We start from the raw sequence: 22703 nt of genomic DNA on the forward strand, positions 1-22703 counted from the left end.
TTATAGGTTTTTCACAATCCATAACTCCCGCGGGAACAAAATAGGTCTTTGTTCTTCAGCACACCTGCATGAAATAAGATCTTTTTCGAGCAAGTGTGATGAAAAATTATTTTAAATATATTTCGATCCAATCTATATATACACCGTGTTTTTATTGAATTCCGTTAACTCCAGGGCAGGGGGAAGTACGTTTAAGGAAACTAAATGGCAAAGTTAATTTTCAAAAAATGAAAAAAAAAAAATTATTTTCATTTTTTATTTAAAAAGTAATTAAATGTTGCATATAGCGTTGTTGTAATACGGGCATTACATTTAATTCAACCAAACATTAAAAAAATGTGAAATATCAATGTCATTTCGAACATCGATCGTCCGAGATAGTACTTACATTTAGTAGCAAATGTATACACTCGTACTAAACACTAATCAATATGTAAACAGGTCCTAAGGCAAGTGTATACGCTCGTAAGGGCTTTTAAAGATAAGAATAAAAAAATTAATTATCTCCGAAATGGAGTTCATTAGAATACCGGTGTCTTTGAGAAAGTTATTTCATTTAAGCTCAGGAATGCACCCTTGAAATTAACGGAAATAAAAAAAAACAATGATAAATGTAACTAACGTATTTAATTTGTTAATGATTAATATTATATTCGTGTTGTTGTACAAAACTATTTTGCAAATACCAGATTATAAGTATGTGATCTTTTTTTAGAAGTTAAGAATGGGTATAGTAAGTTATCCATCGCGGACTTTTTAGTAAACCAATCAACGAGAGAGAATCCCACCATACATTATGTTCTTATATCTCAAACGGATTAGGCAGCGTTTTCGAATATCCTAGACAGCTTGATTTTTTTCGACATTGTTAGCAAGCATTGCCATATTTCAACCAATTTATACAAAACCTTAAAAAATTATACACTTAAACCTAGATGAAAACCACATGAAAATTCGTTCAGTAGTTTTTGAGTTTATCGCGAACATAGTAACTGAGAATACCACACACCGCGAGATTTTTCGCCAAATTTGGCCACATCAAGCGCTGCGATCGTTTTTGTTTTCCCGCCAAGCCGTCTGCACCCGGCCAATAATCCAAACTCAAGTTATGAGGGTTCAAAAAAACGACGAATGGAGCTTGGAGAATAGGTAGGCAGTGCCCTTGCGCTTCGCTTTGCCCGTCTTAGTGGGGGCACTGCCGTGCCCCCAGATTTTATCCACGAGGGTGGCAAAGCGATTTGATGTAAGTTTTGCGTTGTTTCTGCGTATAGGCTGATAGAATGAACTTTTAGTTAAATGATGATTTTGAATCATAAATATTGAATAGCAGTGATTTGGATTCGATTTGTAATGTTTTACAGCTATTGCTTCCCTGCGTCGGTGTTTTGATATAACGATCGAAATGTTATGGGGATACTGACAGATAGACAGACGGACATGGTGAAACTACCTCTCTAGTTGACTACGGAATACGTAACCCTAAAAATGTAGAAAACAAAGGGAAATATATAATCTAAATAACTGCGTCAGCCAGAAAATACCACGGTCCGTTCTATTTGTGTTCAAATGTTTTTGGTAGATTATACATACCTATCTTATGCAACTGCACTGCCCTAGACTATGTACGAGGTACGTGTAATGTCCCTGTGTGCGCAAATGTACCACGAAGCTCCGAAAGCTCGTCGTTTTCCGGCGCGTCAGTACCCGCTACGTGGCAGGGCGGGCGGACGCGCCGGGCCCTATCGTCGATTTCTAGACGTTTGTTTATTCAATTAGTCATCATAAACATACTCCTCTATCAACATATACAACTTGACAAAACGATCCCTATCGAAACTGGTTAACTGTCAAGTTTTAATTTATGTAATGTTAATTGTTTTCCTTTGATTATCTCGGGCGACAAGGGGGAGGCGGAGGTGAACGGATGTAAGCTGGGAGGGGGTATTATTCAATTGGTGAATTCAGTGCCGGATTAACCATTAAGCAAAATAAGCACTTGCTTAGGGCACCACGTCTAGGGGGGCACCAAAATCGTGGGAAAATAACGGGTAGTTTGTACATGAAACTTTGTGAGTCGTGTATAGGGCACGTAAGTGCGTCTCCAACGCAGGCCTTTGCCCCTACGAGGGCCCATTCCATCAAGCTTACAATATGCTGATTTTTTCATCATACTTTACCTATTGGTTCGTGGTTGATTTTTGATTTCCAGCATTCTGCAAATCTGTCAGCCTTTAGGCCAAAGGGCCTTACACCCAACGTAGAGCTCAGTTTTAGAAATCTACTTGTCTTCAACCCTACGAGGAGCTTTTTCTTCAGCCTTCTCGGAGTGTCGAATTTAATAGTAGATCTACACTTTTGTCTTAATTTATTATTATGTCGTGTCCGAATTTCGCTCTCTTGCAACTCGGCCTTCGGCTTCGCAGCACCGAAGTCTTAACAGATTTTCGAGGATCGGAATTTGTCACTCATGCATGCTGCCTGAGCTCTTGCACACCAGATTGGTTTGCGACGTATTGCACACAGCCAAGCTCGTGCGAACTAATTGTCAAAGTTTTATTATAAAAAAACTGATGACGGAATCAAAGGCTAAAGTGCAGGTTCGGGGCTTCGTTCCCCACGAAGGTCGAAAACCAAAAGCATACGGTTTTATTTAACCCAAAGGTTTCCTTTAGCAGAATTAATCTTTGGTTTCCTAAGATGTAATTAAAAAGTGATGCCACCCAGATTTTTGATTCAGGTTTATTTTAGCTTCGGCGAAGTCGGTCAGTCGGAGGTCAATAACTGTTTAAGTTTAGGTTCTAAGTTACGTTTGTTCTCATTTTCGACAAAATCTAAAATGTAGATCATACCAAATTTCATTCAAATAGATGCAGCGGTTATTGATTCCCCACATAAACTTCCACCCTTCTTTACACATCCTTAGCGATGATTTTTTTAGATTAAAACTATCCTGTCCTTTCTTGGGACTAAACTGTAAACTCTTGATTATATTTTTTGGTCTAAACTAATTATCTCTATACCAAATTTCAACTAAATTGGTTCAGCGGTTGAAACGTGAAGAGGAATATTAAAAAAAATGAAAATTTTACATGTTTCCACTTCGGAATGGTGTCAATGTGATACCATACTCGTAAATGAGTTCGGCATTACACTACAAAACTTGGTGGCTCCACTTTTTAACTAAATCAACCCTTGGGTCCTAACTCCTAGGGGTCAATCCTGCCAAAGGAAATCTTCGGTTCGAAACGCCTATTTCATCGGCTGCAACTAACTCTAATCAAGTGCCCTTTTGAGCGAGGCCAAATGCCGAGCAGCAGGAGAGCCATGATCACATTGGTTCGATTTCGTTAGGTCTTATTCATACTCGGCTTTTTACTTTATGCAAAAGTTAGCCTTAAGCCTCACATTCGGCCATGTGTCCAAATCCAGGCTTTCGTCTCTCGCGGCTGGGCATTATGCCTTATTTACAATTCGCCATTGGTTTTTTTTATAGCGCGCCGCCCCCCCGCGCAGACTCCCCGGACGTCTAACCTTATGAGGACCTCAGCCTTCGGCCTCATTCACACAATTTGTCAATTCCAAGTTCTGCTTTCTTGCAGCGTGGCCTTTGGCCTCATACGTAAAAGCGCCGATCGGACCGCGCTTTCAGCCTTATGAAGAGCTCAGCTTTCGACTTAGTTTTTTAAGACACTTGGCCATAGATTCTTGCCAGAGTTCGGCCCTGCTGAAGCTCGACCTTTGGCCTCACATGAATGCGCTTCTTAGAAAAGCTCTCTTTTCAACCCTGTGTGGAGCTCGACCTTAGTCCTCGCTTACATTGGGTATTTTTTCAGTCACAAAACCCAGCTCTCTCGCAACTCCGCTTTGAGGTCTTGCTCGGAAGCGCCAAGTGGCCACTCCGGATCTTCAACCTTATGAGTATGGCCGTTGGATTCGTTTTTTGACTATTTCCACCATTGGTTCAATTCCAAGCACTGCTATCCTGCAGTACGGCCTTCGGCCTCGCACGATTGCCCGCCACGGTAGAAACAACTGAGTGTCAACCGTGAACCACGTTCGACGTGTTGTCTCCCTGTCGCACATACGAATTTACAATTGCCTCTGGGCCTCAGTCCTTATGTAACTTTCGGGTTACTTTTGGTCATGCATGTTACTTCTAGGGTTTATTTGTGAAGTGAACCAAAGCAGGTTTTAATCACATAGTTAGCCGGAAAGGCAAGTACACAATCATAGATATAGGTAATTTCAGTCATTTAGTTCACGCATGCTTTGATAAAGGTGACATTAGGATGGCGACTGCACCAGCATTACTGTTGCAACATTACTGCTGCAGCACTGTCAATTTCCTTGATAAAATAAGTAATGGATTGAAAATACTAATTGCAGCAGTAATGCGACCATGAACGTCATTTAGTTTATCAAAAAAAATCAATGTTGTCAATGTAATCTGGATGAGCCCAGGCAGAGGGGGCACCAAGATCTAGAAATGCTTAGGGCATCAAAATTTCTTAATCCGGCACTGGGTGAATTCAACGTATAATAAAAACATATATAAGACAGGAACAGGTATACACTCAATACATTATATTCCTATTTAAAATGTGTAGGATTTATGCGTTCGCTTAGAGCGCATAACCAGACCATTTGATACAGATGAAAACGTAGGTATTTGTTTTTTTTTTATACGATAGTACAATTTTTCAGTGTAATGTAGCTGCTTAATTAACTAGAAACCTATAACTAAAAACGAAGGCGCGAATTCGTCTGACGATAACTTATTCATGAAACTCTATAATGGGCAGATAGATAAGGTATAAATATATATTTCTAACTTAAGCAAAATATCAATTTTGTCGCCGTGTGTGTCCTTGTTTTGTGAAGCAATCATTTCCTAAAATCGTCTATGGTTGCAATTTAAGTGTAAAGATATTACTGACCACATTTTATTCGCACGAGATGTTTAAGTCTGACTGTACCAGAGCTCAGTCATTTCCCGACAGCATACTAAGCTATTTTAAGCTTAAATTGGATTTTCCGCGTTGGGCAGGCAAGGCAAATTTCTTGCACTTTAAAGCAATTACCTCGACGCGGGCGCGGGTAATGGAACAAGTTAGAGACAGACGAGACAGCTAAGTTGGCAGTTATTTTGATAGCCCTGCCTGTGCAAGTGTTAAGTAATAAAGGTTATAATTTCATAGATGTTTGACGTTTAAAATAATAGTTGAACTTCTGAGCTATCAAAATCGCTGCCAACTTATCTTGGTCTGACTCTATCGTAAAAGTCTGCCAAGTATTGCCTTTAAAAAATGAGGAGTTCCCTCAATTCCTCATGGATCCCATCATCAGATTAGAACCAAATTAAAATGGGACCAACTTGGAGGTAACTTCCTTCAATGAAAAAAAGAATTACTCGAATCGGACCACGGGTGTCGGAGTTATCGGTGAACGTACTATAAAAAAGCGGCCAAGTGCGAGTCGGACTCGCCCATGAAGGGTTCCGTACCATTTATGACGTATTAAAAAAAACTACTTACTAGATCTCGTTCAAACCAATTTTCGGTGGAAGTTTGCATGGTAATGTATATCATATTTTTTTTTTAGATTTTTCATTCTGTTATTTTAGAAGTTACAGGGGGGGGGGGGGACACACACATGTTTTCAATTTGGATGTGTCTCTCGCGCAAACTATTCAGTTTAGAAAAAAATGATATTAGGAACCTAAATATCATTTTTGAAGACCTATCCATAGATACCCCACACGTATGGGTTTGATGAAAAAAAATAATAATTTTATAATTTTATGACGTATTAAAAAAAACTACTTACTAGATCTCGTTCAAACCAATTTTCGGTGGAAGTTTGCATGGTAATGTATATCATATATTTTTTTTAGATTTTTCCGTCTGTTATTTTAGAAGTTACAGGGGGGGGGACACAATTTTTTTCACTTTGGAAGTGTCTCTCGCGCAAACTATTCAGTTTAGAAAAAAATGATATTAGGAACCTAAATATCATTTTTGAAGACCTATCCATAGATACCCCACACGTATGGGTTTGATGAAAAAAAATAATAATTTTATAATTTTATGACGTATTAAAAAAAACTACTTACTAGATCTCGTTCAAACCAATTTTCGGTGGAAGTGTGCATGGTAATGTATATCATATATTTTTTTTAGATTTTTCCGTCTGTTATTTTAGAAGTTACAGGGGGGGGGGGACACAATTTTTTTCACTTTGGAAGTGTCTCTCGCGCAAACTATTCAGTTTAGAAAAAAATGATCTTAGAAACCTAAATATCATTTTTGAAGACCTATCCATAGATACCCCACACTAGGGATTGCAAACCGGATCGATTTTCAATCCGGCCGGACCGGATCCGGATTGGTATAGGAATATTTAAGTTAATTAACTAACATATTTTTATAGTTTTTTGCGTAATACGTATTCCTAAATCCATAATTTGAAGTTAATAAATAACTTCTTAACAATAAAATAGAACTTAGTAAAAACCGGCCAAGAGCATGTCGGGCCACGCTCAGTGTAGGGTTCCGTAGTTACTCTTCCGTCACAATAAGCTAAACTGGAGCTTAAAGTATAGTAAATTGTTAACCAAGGGATGAAACGGTACCTTTCACCCGAGTTAAACAAATAGGCAAATTTGCATAATCAGTACCTAATTAAAGTAAGCCTTTTTACTATGAAGGGAAAACTTTTTGCGATAACTCAAAAACAGCTAAACTGATCATGTCCGCTATAGTTTTCATTTAATGTCTTTCTTAAGCTCTACTTCCACGATTTTTTTCATATTTTTTGGACTTATGGTTCAAAAGTTAGAGGGGGGGACACATTTTTTTTTTCTTTCGTAGCGATTATCTCCGAATATATTCACTTTATCAAAAAATGTTTCTTGAAAACCCATATTAGTTTTGAAAGACCTTTCCAACGATACCCCACACTCTAGGGTTGAAACGAAAAAAAAATTTCACCCCCATTTTACGTGTAGGGGAGGTACCCTAAAAAAAATTAAATTTTTAGATTTTAGACTTTGTCGGCTTTATTGATTTATATATCCATGCCAAATTTCAGCTTTCTAGCACTAACCACCACGGAGCAAAGCCTCGGACAGACAGACAGACAGACAGACGGACATGGCGAAACTATAAGGGTTCCTAGTTGACTACGGAACCCTAAAAAGTGTTACAATGTGAATATTACTTTAAAAACAAAATTTGAAATCGGATTTTTATTATATTTAACTATTTATTTGCAAGTTGCAAGTGCTCAAATTTTCGTTTACAATTATAAATTTGATTACCTAGTTTCTAAAGCCTGATGATGTGGGGTGGGAAATGAAACTTCTTGAAAGGACAAGTTTTCGTAACTGTTCTCTGATTGAATTCTTTGTAACGTTGACATCCATTCTAGTAACAAAAGAAGATATTTTAATTTTAATGCGCTCCAATATTGCCTTGTTCTATTTTTTTTGTCCGAGAAAGTAGTAAACTGTATGTTTAAAAAAAATCATAATTTACATAAAAGTATATTGGTTAAATTATAGGGAACGAAACACGGCACGACGATCTCATGCGAAAAATAATAGAGCGTTGGATTAAAAACCATCGCGGAAAGGGACTTCCTAAGAAAAGTTGCATGGATCAAATAAAGAATTGGCTAGACGTAAAGTAGCACGTACCAGGAGATGAAGGAAACTGCATAAGATTGGATGAAATTGTAAAGACAAAAGTTAATCTTTTTAAAATTAACCTTCTCTTTAGCATAAATTAAAAATGCCTTCCATGGCATCTCCATCCTTTAATTTTTCCTTCTATTACAGTATTTATGTAATCGTCATATCGTACCACCAATATGAAAGAAGAAGAAATCCTCTCCTGTTCCCAGTCATCGTCATAATAAATATATTTAAATTAAATTTAAACGTTTTCATTCGTTTTTTGTTCTGTTCAACCTCATACCTCTCCTCCGTCACCTTTTCTTCTTCTAAAACGCACAGCGCGTGCTGTAATTAGGCATTATTTTAATATTACCGGATCCGGTCCGGATCCGGTGATTTTTACCGGATCCGGTAGCCCCTGAAAAGTGCCGGATCCGGCCGGATTACCGGATCCGCCGGACCGGATTGCAATCCCTATACGAAAATAACCCGCGTTTTGGTATGAAAACGGGTGTATGGAGTTAGCCATGAGTTAGCACTATCCTTACGCAAAATTCAAAATATGACTTGAATATTGATCCTTCGCGCTTACATTTTTCATGTCGCCTTTATAACTGATAAAATTTGGTTCCTGACTATATTATTTGTTACTGTAAAACACGAAGACTTTATTTATTTATTTATTGAAACTCTATTGCACGATATAAAATTGTACAAATGGCGGACTTAATGCCTTAAGGCATTCTCTACCAGTCACCTATTGGGTCAAACAAAAACTTGTAGTTAGTGCAGGATTGTAGGTACACGAGAGGGAATATGAGTCGCAAATCAAGTTATTCTAAACAATATTCCTAACAATATTCTATTTATTCTATACATACTTTCTTGGATTTTACCCCCGTTAATCGTCCGAGTAGGTTCATAGCCGTGTTAGCATAATGATCAAGGTGAAGATGAGCCCATCGGCGCAGCTGGTGTTGTGCGGGTTGTTACTGGGCTGGTGGGCGCGCGCCGCGTTGGGCACAATGCCGTACGTGGCGGGCACGGCGGCCCCCGCGCCGTGCCCGCGCGCGCCGTCCGACGCACAGCCGCAGGACGCGCGCTACGCGCTGCGCGTCGCTGGAGAACCGGATTTGTTCTTGCCTGGAGAACTATACACTGGTAACTAGCCTCTTTGTCTTATTCTTGCATAAGAACCGGGTTTATTTTGTTCTTACCCTTAGAATGAATCCCATTGGGCAAATTTCCTAAAAATAGCAATGATCTAAAATCGCATGCAACTTGTTGCAACGTTTGTGGAAGCTCTTAAATAAAACAATATCACTAAAATGTTAATTTTCTTACAAAAAAATCTTCTAAAAACGCAAAGCATGATGTACAGCTGTATTTTTGATATGTTATTTGGCGTCCTTGGAGGAATGTGAAACTATGTTTTGCAAGCAAAAGAAAAAGTTGTGCTCTCTGCGTAGTTTACAAAATTTGCAATATTTTTGGACTTTTTTCAGTTTTTGCAGTTTTATTAAAAAACTGTGTCATTTTTGAAAAAGATGCTTTGTAATGTTGAAAGTACATTAAAACAAGAATTTAAGCCATGGAGTTCATAAATCATAAATCATTTATTTCGTGGTAAAACTTATTTTACATACAGAAGTATATATATTACAAAAAAAAATAAGATTAAAACATATTGAAATAGTTTACCACGAAATGGGCTCGCCTCAGTATAATGCTGACCTGAAGGTCAGCGCTGATCTTCCGGCGAGACCATTTGTGGGCCACGATTGCAACTGTACGGCACCCAAGTTAAACCGTACGGGTTTTAGGTATCATAAAAATAATGTACCCACCTAAATCTTCGTTTTTCTGGCATTAATATAACTGCTTTCAGTATCTCTGCTAGGCGTCGACAGCGGCACGGGACTGGCACCGTTCATTGGCTTCACGATGTGGTTGGAGCTCGATGAAGACAAAGGCTCCGACGTCACGCAGTCGCCGACACAGGCAACCACCAACCACTCCGTCAGTGTTTGTTTACATGCTTAGTTGATACTCCCACTGCTTGTTAAATTTTGCAAGTATTAGGTACACCCAGCAGTAGGTGTGCGTAGACTAATTCATGAATTCATCCCTGTGTGTGCAATTTCTCGGCTCCCTGTAATTATGTCCATCGAACCAAATCAATCAACTCAATTGATTTATTTTTTATAAATTTCGGATTTTCCTATTTATTTTGAAATAAGCGCGGCCACCAGCGCCAAGAGCGTGCGACTTGCAATACGGAGGTCGCGGATTCAAACCCCGGCTCGTACTAATGAGTTTTTCGGAACCTATGTACGAAATATCATTTTATATTTAAATACCAGTCGCTTTTCGGTGAAGGACAACATCGTGAGGAAATCGGACTAATCTCAATAAGGCTTTGTTTACCCTCTGGGTAGAAAGTTCAGATGGCAGTCGCTATCGTAAAAACTAGTGCCTACGCCAATTCTCGAGATTAGTTGCCAATCGGACCCCAGGCTCCCATGAGCCGAGCTCCCACGAGCTCCCAAAATGCCGGGACAATGCGAGGAAAAGAAGAAGAAGGATTTTTCTATTTTTATCTTCATTATAGTTAAGAGGCTGTCAACACCCAATGTCCTTGAAATTGATGTTACTTAAACAGTTTTTTAAGAAAGACTATTTGTTTTAGTCAAGTAAAAAAAATATATGTTCATATTAATTATATTTCAAAGACCGTGGTTGTACTCGATACATGATTGAACGAAATCGGCTCGATAGAAAATAATTGCAAAGATTGGTCTTAAAATCACAATTAAACGGTTCTATGTCTTTATTGTTTTGACTTATGGGTCTGCAATTAAAATCACAATTACAAAACATTTATATCTAAACCGCTGTTGAGTAAAATATTACACTAATAATGCACTTTTTTATTTAAATATTTTTCTTATTATTCCCTTGCCCAGGCCCAGTAACACAAATAGACAGTGTGCGCGCTTTAGGTATTGACAGCCTCTTAAGAGTCTTCTTTTGTATGAGTTCTACATTTCCTGCTACCTAAAGGTTGTCTGGAAGAAATCGCTTTTTTAGCGATAAGACCGCCTGTTGTTACCTGGTTCTATTTCCCTTTAAAATTGATTTTTGGTTTTACATGTATGTAAAATGTATAATTGTTGGTGCAATAAAGAATATTTACTTGTAAGTATTCCCATTCCTATTACATATAATTTCCTCTTCAAAGCTTAATGTTCTTTCTTACAGTTGCTAGGATCCTTCCAGGCGTACGATGCCCAGACAAAACAGCATGCATTATGTTTCCCCGCGGTGGACAATGCTACTGCGCACCCCAAGACAGAGATACAAGTTAGTAACCATAATTCCAGAAACTTGGCTGCATTTGACTTATACACAATGAAATCGGTGATCAGAAGTTAAGAAATATTAATTTATAAGTTATACTGAGCAACTTTTACTATGGGACCGAACCCGAAACCGCGAAAAAAAATTGACCCTTCCATGGAAAATGTCAACGACAGACCAGCCAAAATGTGTATCTAACAGCCAAATGTTTTCTTTTCGTTCTTTCGGGATTGATACCAGAGTAAAAGATGGTCAGTATGACCTCATATTAATACCTCAACTCTTGATTACCAATCAAATTTCATTGTGTATAATATGTACCTAGATATATAAGAAATACAAATATATATTATGCTGTTTAGTCGATTTATACCGTTCATGTGGTAACGGTAGGTATAAATCAATCTGCTTTTACATCAATCGATTCCGTTGTCCCATTCACACGCTCTCATAGGTTATGGGAAGTATATTTTTCCACGCTTCGTTCATGCCAGGTAGTCTGGAGCGCGCCGTTGCGCGCCGTGGACCTGTGCCTGCGGTTGTGCGCGCGCGTCGAGCCGGCGAACGACAAGGGCGGGTGGTCGGTTCTCACGCGCAAGCTCTGTGCGGCTTACGCAGCGCCCGCCAGCTTCACGCGGCAACCACCGATACTAGAACCTTGCTGTGCGTGCGATGAGGCCAAATACGAGGTAGAAATGTTGTGACTTTAACTAGAGATCTGAACTTAATGATAAAAAACTCATAACCACCACCACTTATGCCATGATACCATGCCTTGACTTCAAATCACGTTCGACACTTTCATAAAACGACTTCTTGGGTCAGGATGGCCCACGGTTGATCAGGCGCGGATCCAGCCCTCAAAAAAGGTTGTGGTCACAGCCACCCGAAAATCGGCCAAGTCCGAGTCGGAGTATGGTACGTACTCGCTCATGAACGATCATCAGCATATCTATCTCAATAGACCGTGAAAGTGTAGCGTCACAAGTCTATAAGGGGTGTATCTAAACATTTCCTGACCAATTTTTAGTAGATTATCGATGGGTAGACAAGGTTTCGCCAAACATCTTTCCGCAGAGTGATTTATTCGTCCCTAGACGTAACTTTTAGTCGACTAACGTTTTAACGTAGAGATTTGGTTTCCATACATAAATTAACAGAACAAATTATTGGAAGAATTGCGGGATATTGCTATTTTACCAAAATATTTTTAACCCAATTTAAGGTTAGGTTAGAACTGCGAACCTCGCAAAGACAGTCTGTTGGCGGAAAAGCGGGTTAGGTTAGAGCTGAAATCCCCACAAAAACGAACTGTTGCTTAAAAATACTGTTTGGTTAGGTTTTAGTTACTATTATATTTAATTGGTGTTAAAAATAGAATTTTTTGCTATATTATATCAAACAAAGACAGAAATGTATTAAAAATTACTAAATAAAGTATTTATTTGTCAATTGTTAGGTTTGTAATGTGTTGATTTGCCTATAAAGGCAACTAAATAATTCGAGGAAAAAAATGGTGATATAAAAATTGTTAAAATACGGAAATCTAAACATTGTTTTGCTAAAAGTTCTGATGCAAAACATTTTTATGCTCATTGTTGAGTCGGGAAATGATTATTCAGCATGTTTTTGCGATAAATTATTTGGAAAATGAAAATCTAGCTAAAAACTTTTGGTAATCTTTTGGTTTGTGGTTTCTTTCTTTCTTAGAAAAAAACTTTTGGTAATCCATTAGTAATCCAAGAATTTCATTTGGCAGAGTAATCTGCTCGTTTAAACAACTTTTAAGCCCTGCGCAAACCGGCAGAGTCTGCGCAGATTACTTTAATTTTATCAATGTATATTCTTCCCTCTTCTTCCTCGCGTTGTCCCGGCATTTTGCCACGGCTCATGGGAGCCTGGGGTCCGCTTGACAACTAATCCCAAGATGTGGCGTAGGCACTTGTTTTTACGAAAGCGACTGCCATCTGACCTTCCAACCCAGAGGATAAACTAGGCCTTGTTGGGATTAGTCCGGTTTCCTCACGATGTTTTCCTTCACCGAAAAGCGAATATATAGCGATATTCTTCCCTATTTCAATGAAACTAAGGTATAAATTTGAATTTTCTGAGACCGACCTCGGAGCATCACGGAGGATTATTACTCCGCGGCATCGAGGAGCACGATAGAAGATACCGCGGCGGTAGGCCCCGGCATGCCGGGGCATGCCCCGGTATACGCCGAAGTGCTTCCTGGTGTGCCGGCCGCATACGCCGCGCTGGCGGGCGCTTGCGGTATCGCAGGGGATTGTATATCATCGGCGTGCGCTGCGCCGAGTAAATCCTCCTCTCTCCAGTTTGCGCAGGCCTTTACTCGAGTAACGTTTTTACATTTTAATTTCGAATACCTATATTTGTAAATTGTAATTTTTAACCAATTTTGACAGTGTATAATTAGTACCAATAAATAAATCTATCTATCTATCTAAAATGGCAATAATTTAACTAACAGTTAGTAATTTAGCAATTGCGGTACTTATACTACATACATATAATCGGCGTATGAGGTAATGTATCGAAAATCTTACTATTTATTGCAGTCCATGGAGCCCTGTTTGATAGATTTACTAGATAGAAAACTACGCTGAAAAAACTCCTGCGATTGTAAATTAAAATCTGGCATTATTTTTAGAAATTGTACTAATATTTGTAAATGTTTTAGATTTATATGACCCCTTAAGCTAAAAAATAATTGCCCCTGTAATGTTAGTAAATAATTATTATTCTTGTAAATAAGTATCGATCTCTCTCGATTTACATGCTCGAATTTCTAATTAATACAAAAAATCACTCTACCTATCGTGTTTCGACCAAGGGTTTCTCAGGTAATTATGACGGTTACCAAACAATTATTCTACGAAAAGTATATGAGCTTATCAATGTTATGCCAAGTTGCGAACTGACTACTCTGCGTAATGAAGTTCTGCCAAACAGTCCTCTGCTAAAGCCTCTGCGAAACAAAAATCGGCATAATTTTACTCGGCAAATCAATAGGGCATCCTATTAGGGTTGTGGGCATGCCCATCGTGCCCACAACGGTGGATCCGCCCTTGCGGTTGATAGTCTGAATGTTGTTTGAAGTTTACATCTTTTTGGGTTTTACAAACTACTACGAGTAATACCCTTGTTTTACGTACCTACTTCAATTGTCTATCGGAGACATTCGCTACTTCGCCACTGAAAAAAGGAATACCTAAGTTCTTTAATTTCAAAGTTTTCTAATTTTATAGTTTACTTACTTAATCTAAAGTATTGTGAAGTATGTAATACGTTTGTGTTAAATCGTCGTTTGTGATACCTACAGGTAACCTTTGAAGGACTATGGTCCCGCAATACGCATCCGCGCGAGTTTCCACCGGAGGGCGCGCGTGCGCACTTCAGCGACGTCATCGGCGCCTCTCACACCGCTCAGTACCGCGTGTGGCAGGAGGGACGAGTTGCCAGCGCTGGACTCAGGCGACTGGCCGAAGACGGTGCCACTACGGCTTTGGAAAAAGAGCTGAAGGCTGAGGTAAGAGATACTGTTATTATCGTAGTCTCTCACACCGTGCGTGGGAGGAAGGACGACTCGTCAGCGCCGGGCTTAGGCGACTGGCTGAAGACGGTGCTACTATGGTTTTTGGAAAAAGAGTTGAAGGCTGAGGTAAGGTACAGAGCTCTACCTTGCATTACGCTCTTACACCGTGCATTAACGAGTGCAGAAAAAAGGGCAAATAATTATATGGGTTCAGGTGGCGAGCGGGCTGACAAATAGGTAGGTACTACTTTTACCGCGTTGTCTCACATATGAAAATGATTATGTTTGTTCGCAGAGTGACCATATCCGCACAATAATCAAAGCTCGCGGCATATCGTGGCAGCAGGTGGCCGGCACGGGATCGCCCAGCACCTTCGCTGTATTCCGAGTGGATGCCAAGCACCACCTCGTATCATTGGCTGCTAAACTAGCGCCGTCCCCAGATTGGATAGTTGGTGTGTCTGCTCTGGAGCTCTGTAATGCGAACTGTACCTGGAGCACATCTGCTACGTTGTCACTTTATCCATATGATGCTGGTACTGACAGTGGCATTGCCTATACGGTGAGATTTTATTGAACGTTATTGTAACTGTTAGCAAGCAACAAGCATTGACAAGCCACACCAGTTGCGTAGATAGGTCAAATACAGGCAAAAATGCGTTCACAGAAGCGAATCCACTAGTTTGTAGCAAGATTCTATTGGATATCGGACTATACACTTGTTGTAATGAGTGGACGGATGATACTAATGTAATGAGTGAGTGAACAATGGATGCCGAATGTGATAAATTGGTATCAATTGTCGTGATCGGTTATTGGTTCATAGAAGCAGACGAAACATGAATGGAATGAAAGTTCAATTTAATTTTGATTATCCGTGTTTTTACAAAGATTTTTACCGTTCAACATCAACGACTATCATGCAGATTCTACAAACTAACGCATTTGAAAAGTTGTCCTTCTTAAAACTCTTGAAAGTGGCAGCATTAGGCTAATGCATACGCGTACAATCAGACGGATCATCGCTATTCTATATAAATCCATTGCGTGCTAATCGGAGATTTGGTTGCTCACTTATATTTTACGAGGGGGGTTTGAGAAGTAACTTGTTTCCCCTACGTATATATAGAAGGCGTTGGCGTCAACTCTGTATGTATTGATTTTGTTTAGTACTAAAAATATTTAATCTGTGGCGTCGTCATTTTTGACGGGAATTTGACAGTAGTTCAAACTATGGAAGGTAGAGGCAAGGAATAGAATCTCTATAGGCAGAACTATTGCAAAGTGTCCAGCTGTCAGCTATAAATAATAGTTCCAAATCTCTCCAGAGTATTGATAGAGTATAGCTAAGAACCTAGGCGTTATTGACGGAGGTAAGTGCGCTGTCTATGATTAGATTGTTTACTCAAGTATTCCAGGTATTGTAGCGCCACCTATTTATGATTTTTTGTCGGATACTTTTTGGTATATGGAGATTATGTTCCTTAAATCTACCTTCCATAGTTCAAACAAAAGTGGCCTGAGTTACGCGGTAAAATGAAGAAATTTGGAATTCGTGGAGTTATTCTTGTCTTTTTTTTGGAAGGCAAAATGGCGAGACAAATCCATGAAAAGATTTTACCTACGTTGGGTAGTTTGTGTCCTTCCTACGAAACGGTTCGACGTTGGGTAAATAATTTTAGCGAGACAGGACAAGCCAATGCTTGTTTTCATCCTCAATAGGATGCACTTCGCTCTAGAGCCCCGAAAATGACAGTTTTAGTCAAAGTCATCGATAAAATCCATGATTTTGTTTTAGCCGACCGAAGATTGAAAATACGCGAATTAGCTGAAGCCACAAACACCTCTTCAGATCGGGTGCATTTTATTTTACACAACGAGTTGCACATGAAGAAACTTTGTGCAGGGTGGGTGCCACGATTAATGACTCCAGGGCTATAACCGCGAAAATAGGAGTTCGTCAACTGCGGGCATTTTTCTCTGTCACTCGAATTACGTCTTAGTGATAGTTAAAGAGAAAGATCAGGCAATTTGCGAATTTTGGTTTTCGCGGTAGGCCCCAGAACAAAATAAATGCGTATTCGCATGCGAATATCTGATGAAAATTTGCATCCTACAGATTTTATTCGCAGTTTTGTCACTATGGCTGAATCATTTATCCATCACTACATCCCGCAGACGAAACAACAGTCGAAACAACGTGTTGGTCATGGTGAGCCAGCTCCAAAGAAAGCCAAATGCATATCGTCTACTGGAAAGGCATACTATGTTCGTTCGTTCGTAAGTGTGACAGGGAGGCAACACGTCGAACGTGGTTCGCGGTAGGCCCTCAGATTTGGCTCCGTCGGACTAATACCTCTTCCCGAAACTCAAAACATTTCTTTCAGTGATAAAATTTAAGTCCAATGAGGAAGTTATACGGGAGATCAATGCCACAGAATAACTAATAGTACTACCGTCAATGCGTATTTCGAGGCCCTTGAAGAGACGCACTTCCTTAAAGGCATAGAGAAGTTGAAGATTCGTTGGGACAAATGCGTAGAATTTTTGGGGATTACGTAGAGAAATAAAATAAATACATTTTTACGTCAACAGCTGGAGCAAGGGTAATTTGCTACTTAAAAACAGTGAGCAAAATCGCATTTTGCTCACTGAGTGAGACTAAATAAAATTCAAGTGAACTTATATTCGAATGTTATTTCAACGTGCGGGGCCTAATACAAGTTCGAAATATTGGGATTCTATTGTCGTTGTCCCTTTCACGTCATTAGCAACAAGAAAGAGACAAAAATAAGTGCATACGTAATTCAACGGTATATTGACGGTTTATATTAGACCCCCGAAATAAGTCAGACAGCATCGTTCCAAAACACCCTACGAGTCCTCAATCGTAATAATTAATTAATGAAATAAAAGTTTAAAATTTAATAAAAACACCATATTTTACGTATTTTATTATGCAATCAAAACAGTGAACTTAAAAAAATACGCAATTGTTACGCAAAGTAAATAATTCTACTTTTAACGATCTCTACTATAGTTGACAAATAGTTGTATCCGCAATTCGGACCGTATCTTACAGTTTTTTTTACAAAGAAAAGTAAAGAACTGTCAATTGATGTTCGCTACTTATTTCGAAATTTTTTGTGTACTACTCGAGATCAAAGTTATTTACATCTCGTGCGCTTTTGAGTCCCTTACTGCGCTCAAGATTCTATTATAGAATCTTTCGCTTGAAAGGGACTCAAAATAAGCACTCGAAGAAATATCAAACTTTGCTCTCTTATTGTACAAATAACTATTGCAATATTATTATTTTTTCATGTCAAACCAAGTTACTTCTCAAACAACCCTCGTAGTAAACGTGTGTTTGTGTCAGTCACGGCGGCAACCGTCGGTGCCGGCGGCGCCGGTGCGAGCGCTACGGCCGGACTGGCCGCGCGACGCGCGCTCGCCCTTCTTCAGCACCACAGGCGAGATGCGGCCCTACGCGCGCCTGCGGCTCAACCGACTCCGTCTCTATGAGAAGAGTTGCGACGGCACTGGTTAGTGAAGTTGGTGTTACGAGCAGCCTTTGTCTAGCCGCTGGCGTGCTGAACGACGCGTGGTCGCCGATTTACAACGCTTTGTTGAGTTGCGGCTTTTTTATCCTATTAAGCCAAAAATTGGTTTTTATACCTACTACGTTTGTATTATGTATTTTGTGTATTATTTTTTCACGTAGGCCAGCTTACCGTTGCACTGAGAAAATTTTGATAAACGATTAGGGTGTCAACCTATTGTTTTTTTTTCTTTCAAATAAGTTCAATGATATTACGGCGCCATCGGGTCAAGTTTACTGCTGGACCTTGAAGTCACCTTTTGAGAATTTTGCATCAGGCCTTCGTCCCCTTGCTGGGTACAGTAATGTGACGTGCGCGACGAACAGCACATCAACCGAAGACTAAAAGACTTCCGCGAGGGCCACGGAACGCACACTTCGAGATTTCACGCTCGACGTAGACGCGTACCGCCTAGGTAGAGTAGGTAGTCGGTCGGCGTCAGCGTCGAGCGTGCAAGCTCAGAGTGTATAGGTATATTTCCCTGACCGAAATACTTCATCTTGAACGCATTTCTACGATTTACTGGTGTATCAGGCGGACCGAGTCCGGAGCACAAATCGGAGCTGGGCGCGTCTGGCGCGTGCACGACGCACACGTGGGGCGCGTGGTCGGCGTGCAGCGTTACGTGCGGGGAGGGCCGCGCGTCGCGCCAGCGGTACTACATGTGGCCGGCGCGCGCGCGCAAGGAGGCGTGCCGCGCGCAGCTCACCGACCACCGCAAGTGCCGCGGCCCAAGGATGCACTGCAGGTACGTCATAAGTAGAACATTTAGTAGCCTGCGAAGCTACTGGTCGTGGGTTTGAATCCTGGCAGTGGCAATGCCATGTATTGATGGGCACGAATATGTGTAATATGGGTTTTTTTTTTATGTCATATCTAAATACATACGTGTAAATTTATCTATTCGAGTAGGTACGAGTAGTTTTGCTTACTCTGGGACTACGAAAAAGTCGGTCTGGGTGGGAATTGTGAGATGATCCCTAATTTTTTTTCTAATCGTTGAATCAAATATTAATTTGATTTAAAATGTAGACCAAACTGTAACTGTAATCGCAGAATGGTAATGACAATATAAAAAAACAATGAAATAGAAAGACGAACACACAACAATATAAAAAAACAATGAAATAGTATCTCCCAATAAGGATCATCTGTATGATAAAGAAAACAATGTCAATAAATAAAAACAATAAGAATAAAAACAATTTCTGAATCAAAATGTCAATTCCATGAACTCATTTACTGAGTACAGAGGGTTTTCCAACAAAAGGTTTCTCAATTTATTTACGTCTAAATATTTCGTCGCATTGCTCGTTTCTTATCTCGGCATGTAGGTGCTCGAAATAAGTAGGTCCGATTATTCGTGGGTTCCTTTTTGAAAGCACCAAGCGACGAGGAACTGTTCTGAGACGACCTGTGTTACGCAGTTATTTTCCCGGACAATCTACACGAGAAAATTGAGCAATATTATTTCTGACAAATATTATGAGTTCAAAGAGGTGTTGTGAGTAGTGAGTCATTATGCGTTCCGAAATAAAAAGTTCTTTACATGGGTGTCTGTGTTTTACTCCAGCAAGTGTACGAATTGCTCTCTTCTGAACTATGAGGACTCTTCTGGCATCAGTGGAGTTACCCCAAATGAGCGTGCCGTACGACATAATAGAATGGAAGTGAGCAAAGTACACCTGCTTTAGAGCTTCCTTCGAAATAAGTGGCTTCATCTTTCGCAACGCAAAGACTGCACTACCCAACCTATCACAGACACTGTCAACATGGTGCTTCCAGTTAAGGTTACAGTCAACTATAAACCCAAGGAACCTACTCTCATTTCACACTGGCATCGGACTGCTGGCCATGCATGGTGGCAGTGGAATCTTCCGACCAGAGAATAGCATCACGTTTGACTTGGAACAGTTTAGTATGAGCCCATTTGCTGAAAACCAGGTCTGTAACTGCGCACAAGCATCACTTATCTTTAGGCTTAGCTGGTCGTAAGATTCTGCACTAACCAACACGGTTGTGTCGTCCGCAAACAATACGGGCAAACCAGCTGCAAGATTCGACGGCAGGTCGTTTATAAAGAGCAGAAATAACGTATTTCCAAGAGCAGAACCCTGCGGAATACCGATATTTACAGACCCTGCGTCGGATTGTAGTGGTTTGCCGTCGGCAAGCAGTTTTACGAAATGTTTGCGGTCCGATAAAAAAGACGTAAACAGCTGGTGAGCGTTGTCTTGGACATCATACAAATTTAGTTTTTTGAGCAGTAGCACGTGACTGATGACGTCAAATGCTTTCGATAAGTCACACAATATTCCCGCCATCTTATTTTTGTCATCTAAACCAGTACCCATATTACGTGACCCATTTTTTACAATTGCAACTTTCTCATCAGTTTTCTGAGTACATATCTAAGCTTCCTAGGTCTTCAGGAAGTACCCTCAGGGTTCTGATGATCATCAGTGAGTGAGTGAGTCAGTGACGAATTTGAGGTTTTCTGGATATGAATAAAATCTAAAGCTATGCAATTGAAATTTATTATGCTTAATACGTCCACTTTGACATTATGAATGAATGAAATGAAAATCTTTATTTCAGGCAACTAGTAAATCAACACCATAAAACTAACATACATATTATAACAATATAATTGAAAACTAAATACTACAAATCACATTATGGTTGCGATGCATTACGCAACCCCGCAGTGTCAGGGAGCCGGCCTCGGAACCGCCGAAACATGACGCCCTTCGGCCAAAAATTCTCCTTGTTGAAGGTCCCTAGATGATCAGTCGGAACGCTCACCACAAACGATTATTAAAATTCACATTGTGTCGGGATTCCAATTTCGACACTCTCAGGACGAGTACTTTACTCTCACATACTGTATGATGTCATCGACCTTCGTAAGGTAATGTAGACACATAGGTACAGCAGCGTCGACGGTGTTGCATTATATCACTACGAAGCGCTTCGAGACAAAGCAGGTAGTGCCCTTGCGCTTCGCTTTGCTCATCTTGGCGGAGCCTTACCGTGCCCCACGATACATTCAAAAAGCGTAGAACCCTATTTTAGTAACCCTATTTTAGCAGTTAGGTATCTAAAAGTCGCTTATTCGAACGATATTATATTTATAAATAAAATTTAAATGAATCGGTGTTTCCGTCTTTTGGCCCTTCAGTGATACGTTTTAAATGTGTCTCTCTGAGAAAACAGATGCAACGCCATCAATACACTTCGTATACATTTTACACAGCTCCTTTAATAGGATAAATAATTCATAATTTGTACTAACCTGAATATACTACATGCATCACCTCAGCATGAGAACCACGAAAATAATTGCCGCTCGAGCCATCGCAATTGATTGTCAACACTGGCTTAATTGGATAGATCCAAGTCATATATATATATATATATATATATATATATATATATATATATATATATACCGCAAGTACCGCAATTTTAATTTTAAGTGGCTGATATCGTCTTGGTTTGTTCGGTAAGTTAGATTTATGTAAAGCCCGACCAGAAATATATGATCATTGTCAAGAGGGCGCTGTTATCCTCATGTATGGTGACAGCTCAGTATAGTATGAAAAATTTAGTTCCAATGAAATTCCGCAATATGGTGCGTCATCATATATTGCTGGTCAGGCTTTACATGTATGATTAATATAAGCGGATATTTACCTTCTACGCGATAGGTATCGTTACAGCCACAGATTCATTAATTATAAGGCTGTATCACAGAATAAGTAATAGTACTACCGTACAGAAATGACACTTCCTACAAAATCGAAGTTTGACAGCGATTCAGGGACGAATCATATTGACCCTTTCTAATGTATGGCACTATCAACTCAAAATTCAAGTAATTATCTTATCGGTGGTTGTGCCCGCAAAGGGACGTCTAGTTGTGTCAACCCTAATAATTGCTCGGAGCAATTCTGAGCCGAGAAAGATCGAGTGTCACCTCACTGACTTAGAAAAAAAGCGGCCAAGTGCGAGTCGGACTCGCCCATGAAGGGTTCCTTTATGACGTATTAAAAAAAAACTACTTAAACTACTAGATCTCGTTCAACATTTTACCACTTTGGACACACATTTTACCACTTTGGTAGTGTCTCTCGCGCAAACTATTCACTTTAGAAAAAAATTATATTAGGAACCTAAATATCATTTTTGAAGACCTATCCATAGATACCCCACACGTATGGGTTTGACGAAAAAAATTTTTTTTTTAATTTTTTGACGTATTAAAAAAAACTACTCACTAGATCTCGTTCAAACCAATTTTCGTTAGAAGTTTGCATCGTAATGTATATCATATATTTTTTTTAGATTTTTCATTCTGTTATTTTAGAAGTTACAGGGGGGGGGGACACACTTTTTTTCACTTTGGGAGGTTCTCTCGCGCAAACTATTCAGTTTAGAAAAAAATTATATTAGAAACCTTAATATCATTTTTGAAGACCTATCCATAGATACCCCACATGTATGGGTA

General features: G+C 39.7%; 1 protein-coding gene across 2 annotated transcripts in view; it reads left to right on the plus strand.

Annotated features, from left to right (window-relative positions):
- Positions 1-1040: 1040 nt before the first annotated feature.
- LOC133517019 (spondin-1-like) overlaps positions 1041-22703 on the plus strand; it is a 38760-nt gene continuing 17097 nt past the window's right edge. Inside the window, exons 1-10 of one of the 2 annotated variants that reach the window (XM_061850122.1) lie at positions 1042-1954; positions 4523-4566; positions 8593-8836; positions 9564-9694; positions 10937-11038; positions 11530-11724; positions 14379-14585; positions 14887-15153; positions 17971-18136; positions 18728-18941. In XM_061850122.1, the coding sequence (XP_061706106.1) occupies positions 8614-8836; positions 9564-9694; positions 10937-11038; positions 11530-11724; positions 14379-14585; positions 14887-15153; positions 17971-18136; positions 18728-18941 (1505 nt within the window). In that variant the 5' untranslated portion in view covers positions 1042-1954; positions 4523-4566; positions 8593-8613. Of the gene's footprint in view, positions 1955-4522; positions 4567-8592; positions 8837-9563; positions 9695-10936; positions 11039-11529; positions 11725-14378; positions 14586-14886; positions 15154-17970; positions 18137-18727; positions 18942-22703 lie in introns of both variants that reach the window. The other variant, XM_061850123.1, reaches the window with a different exon arrangement.

The sequence above is a fragment of the Cydia pomonella genome, chromosome 4 (assembly GCF_033807575.1).
Source record: "Cydia pomonella isolate Wapato2018A chromosome 4, ilCydPomo1, whole genome shotgun sequence".
NCBI lineage: Eukaryota > Metazoa > Arthropoda > Insecta > Lepidoptera > Tortricidae > Cydia > Cydia pomonella.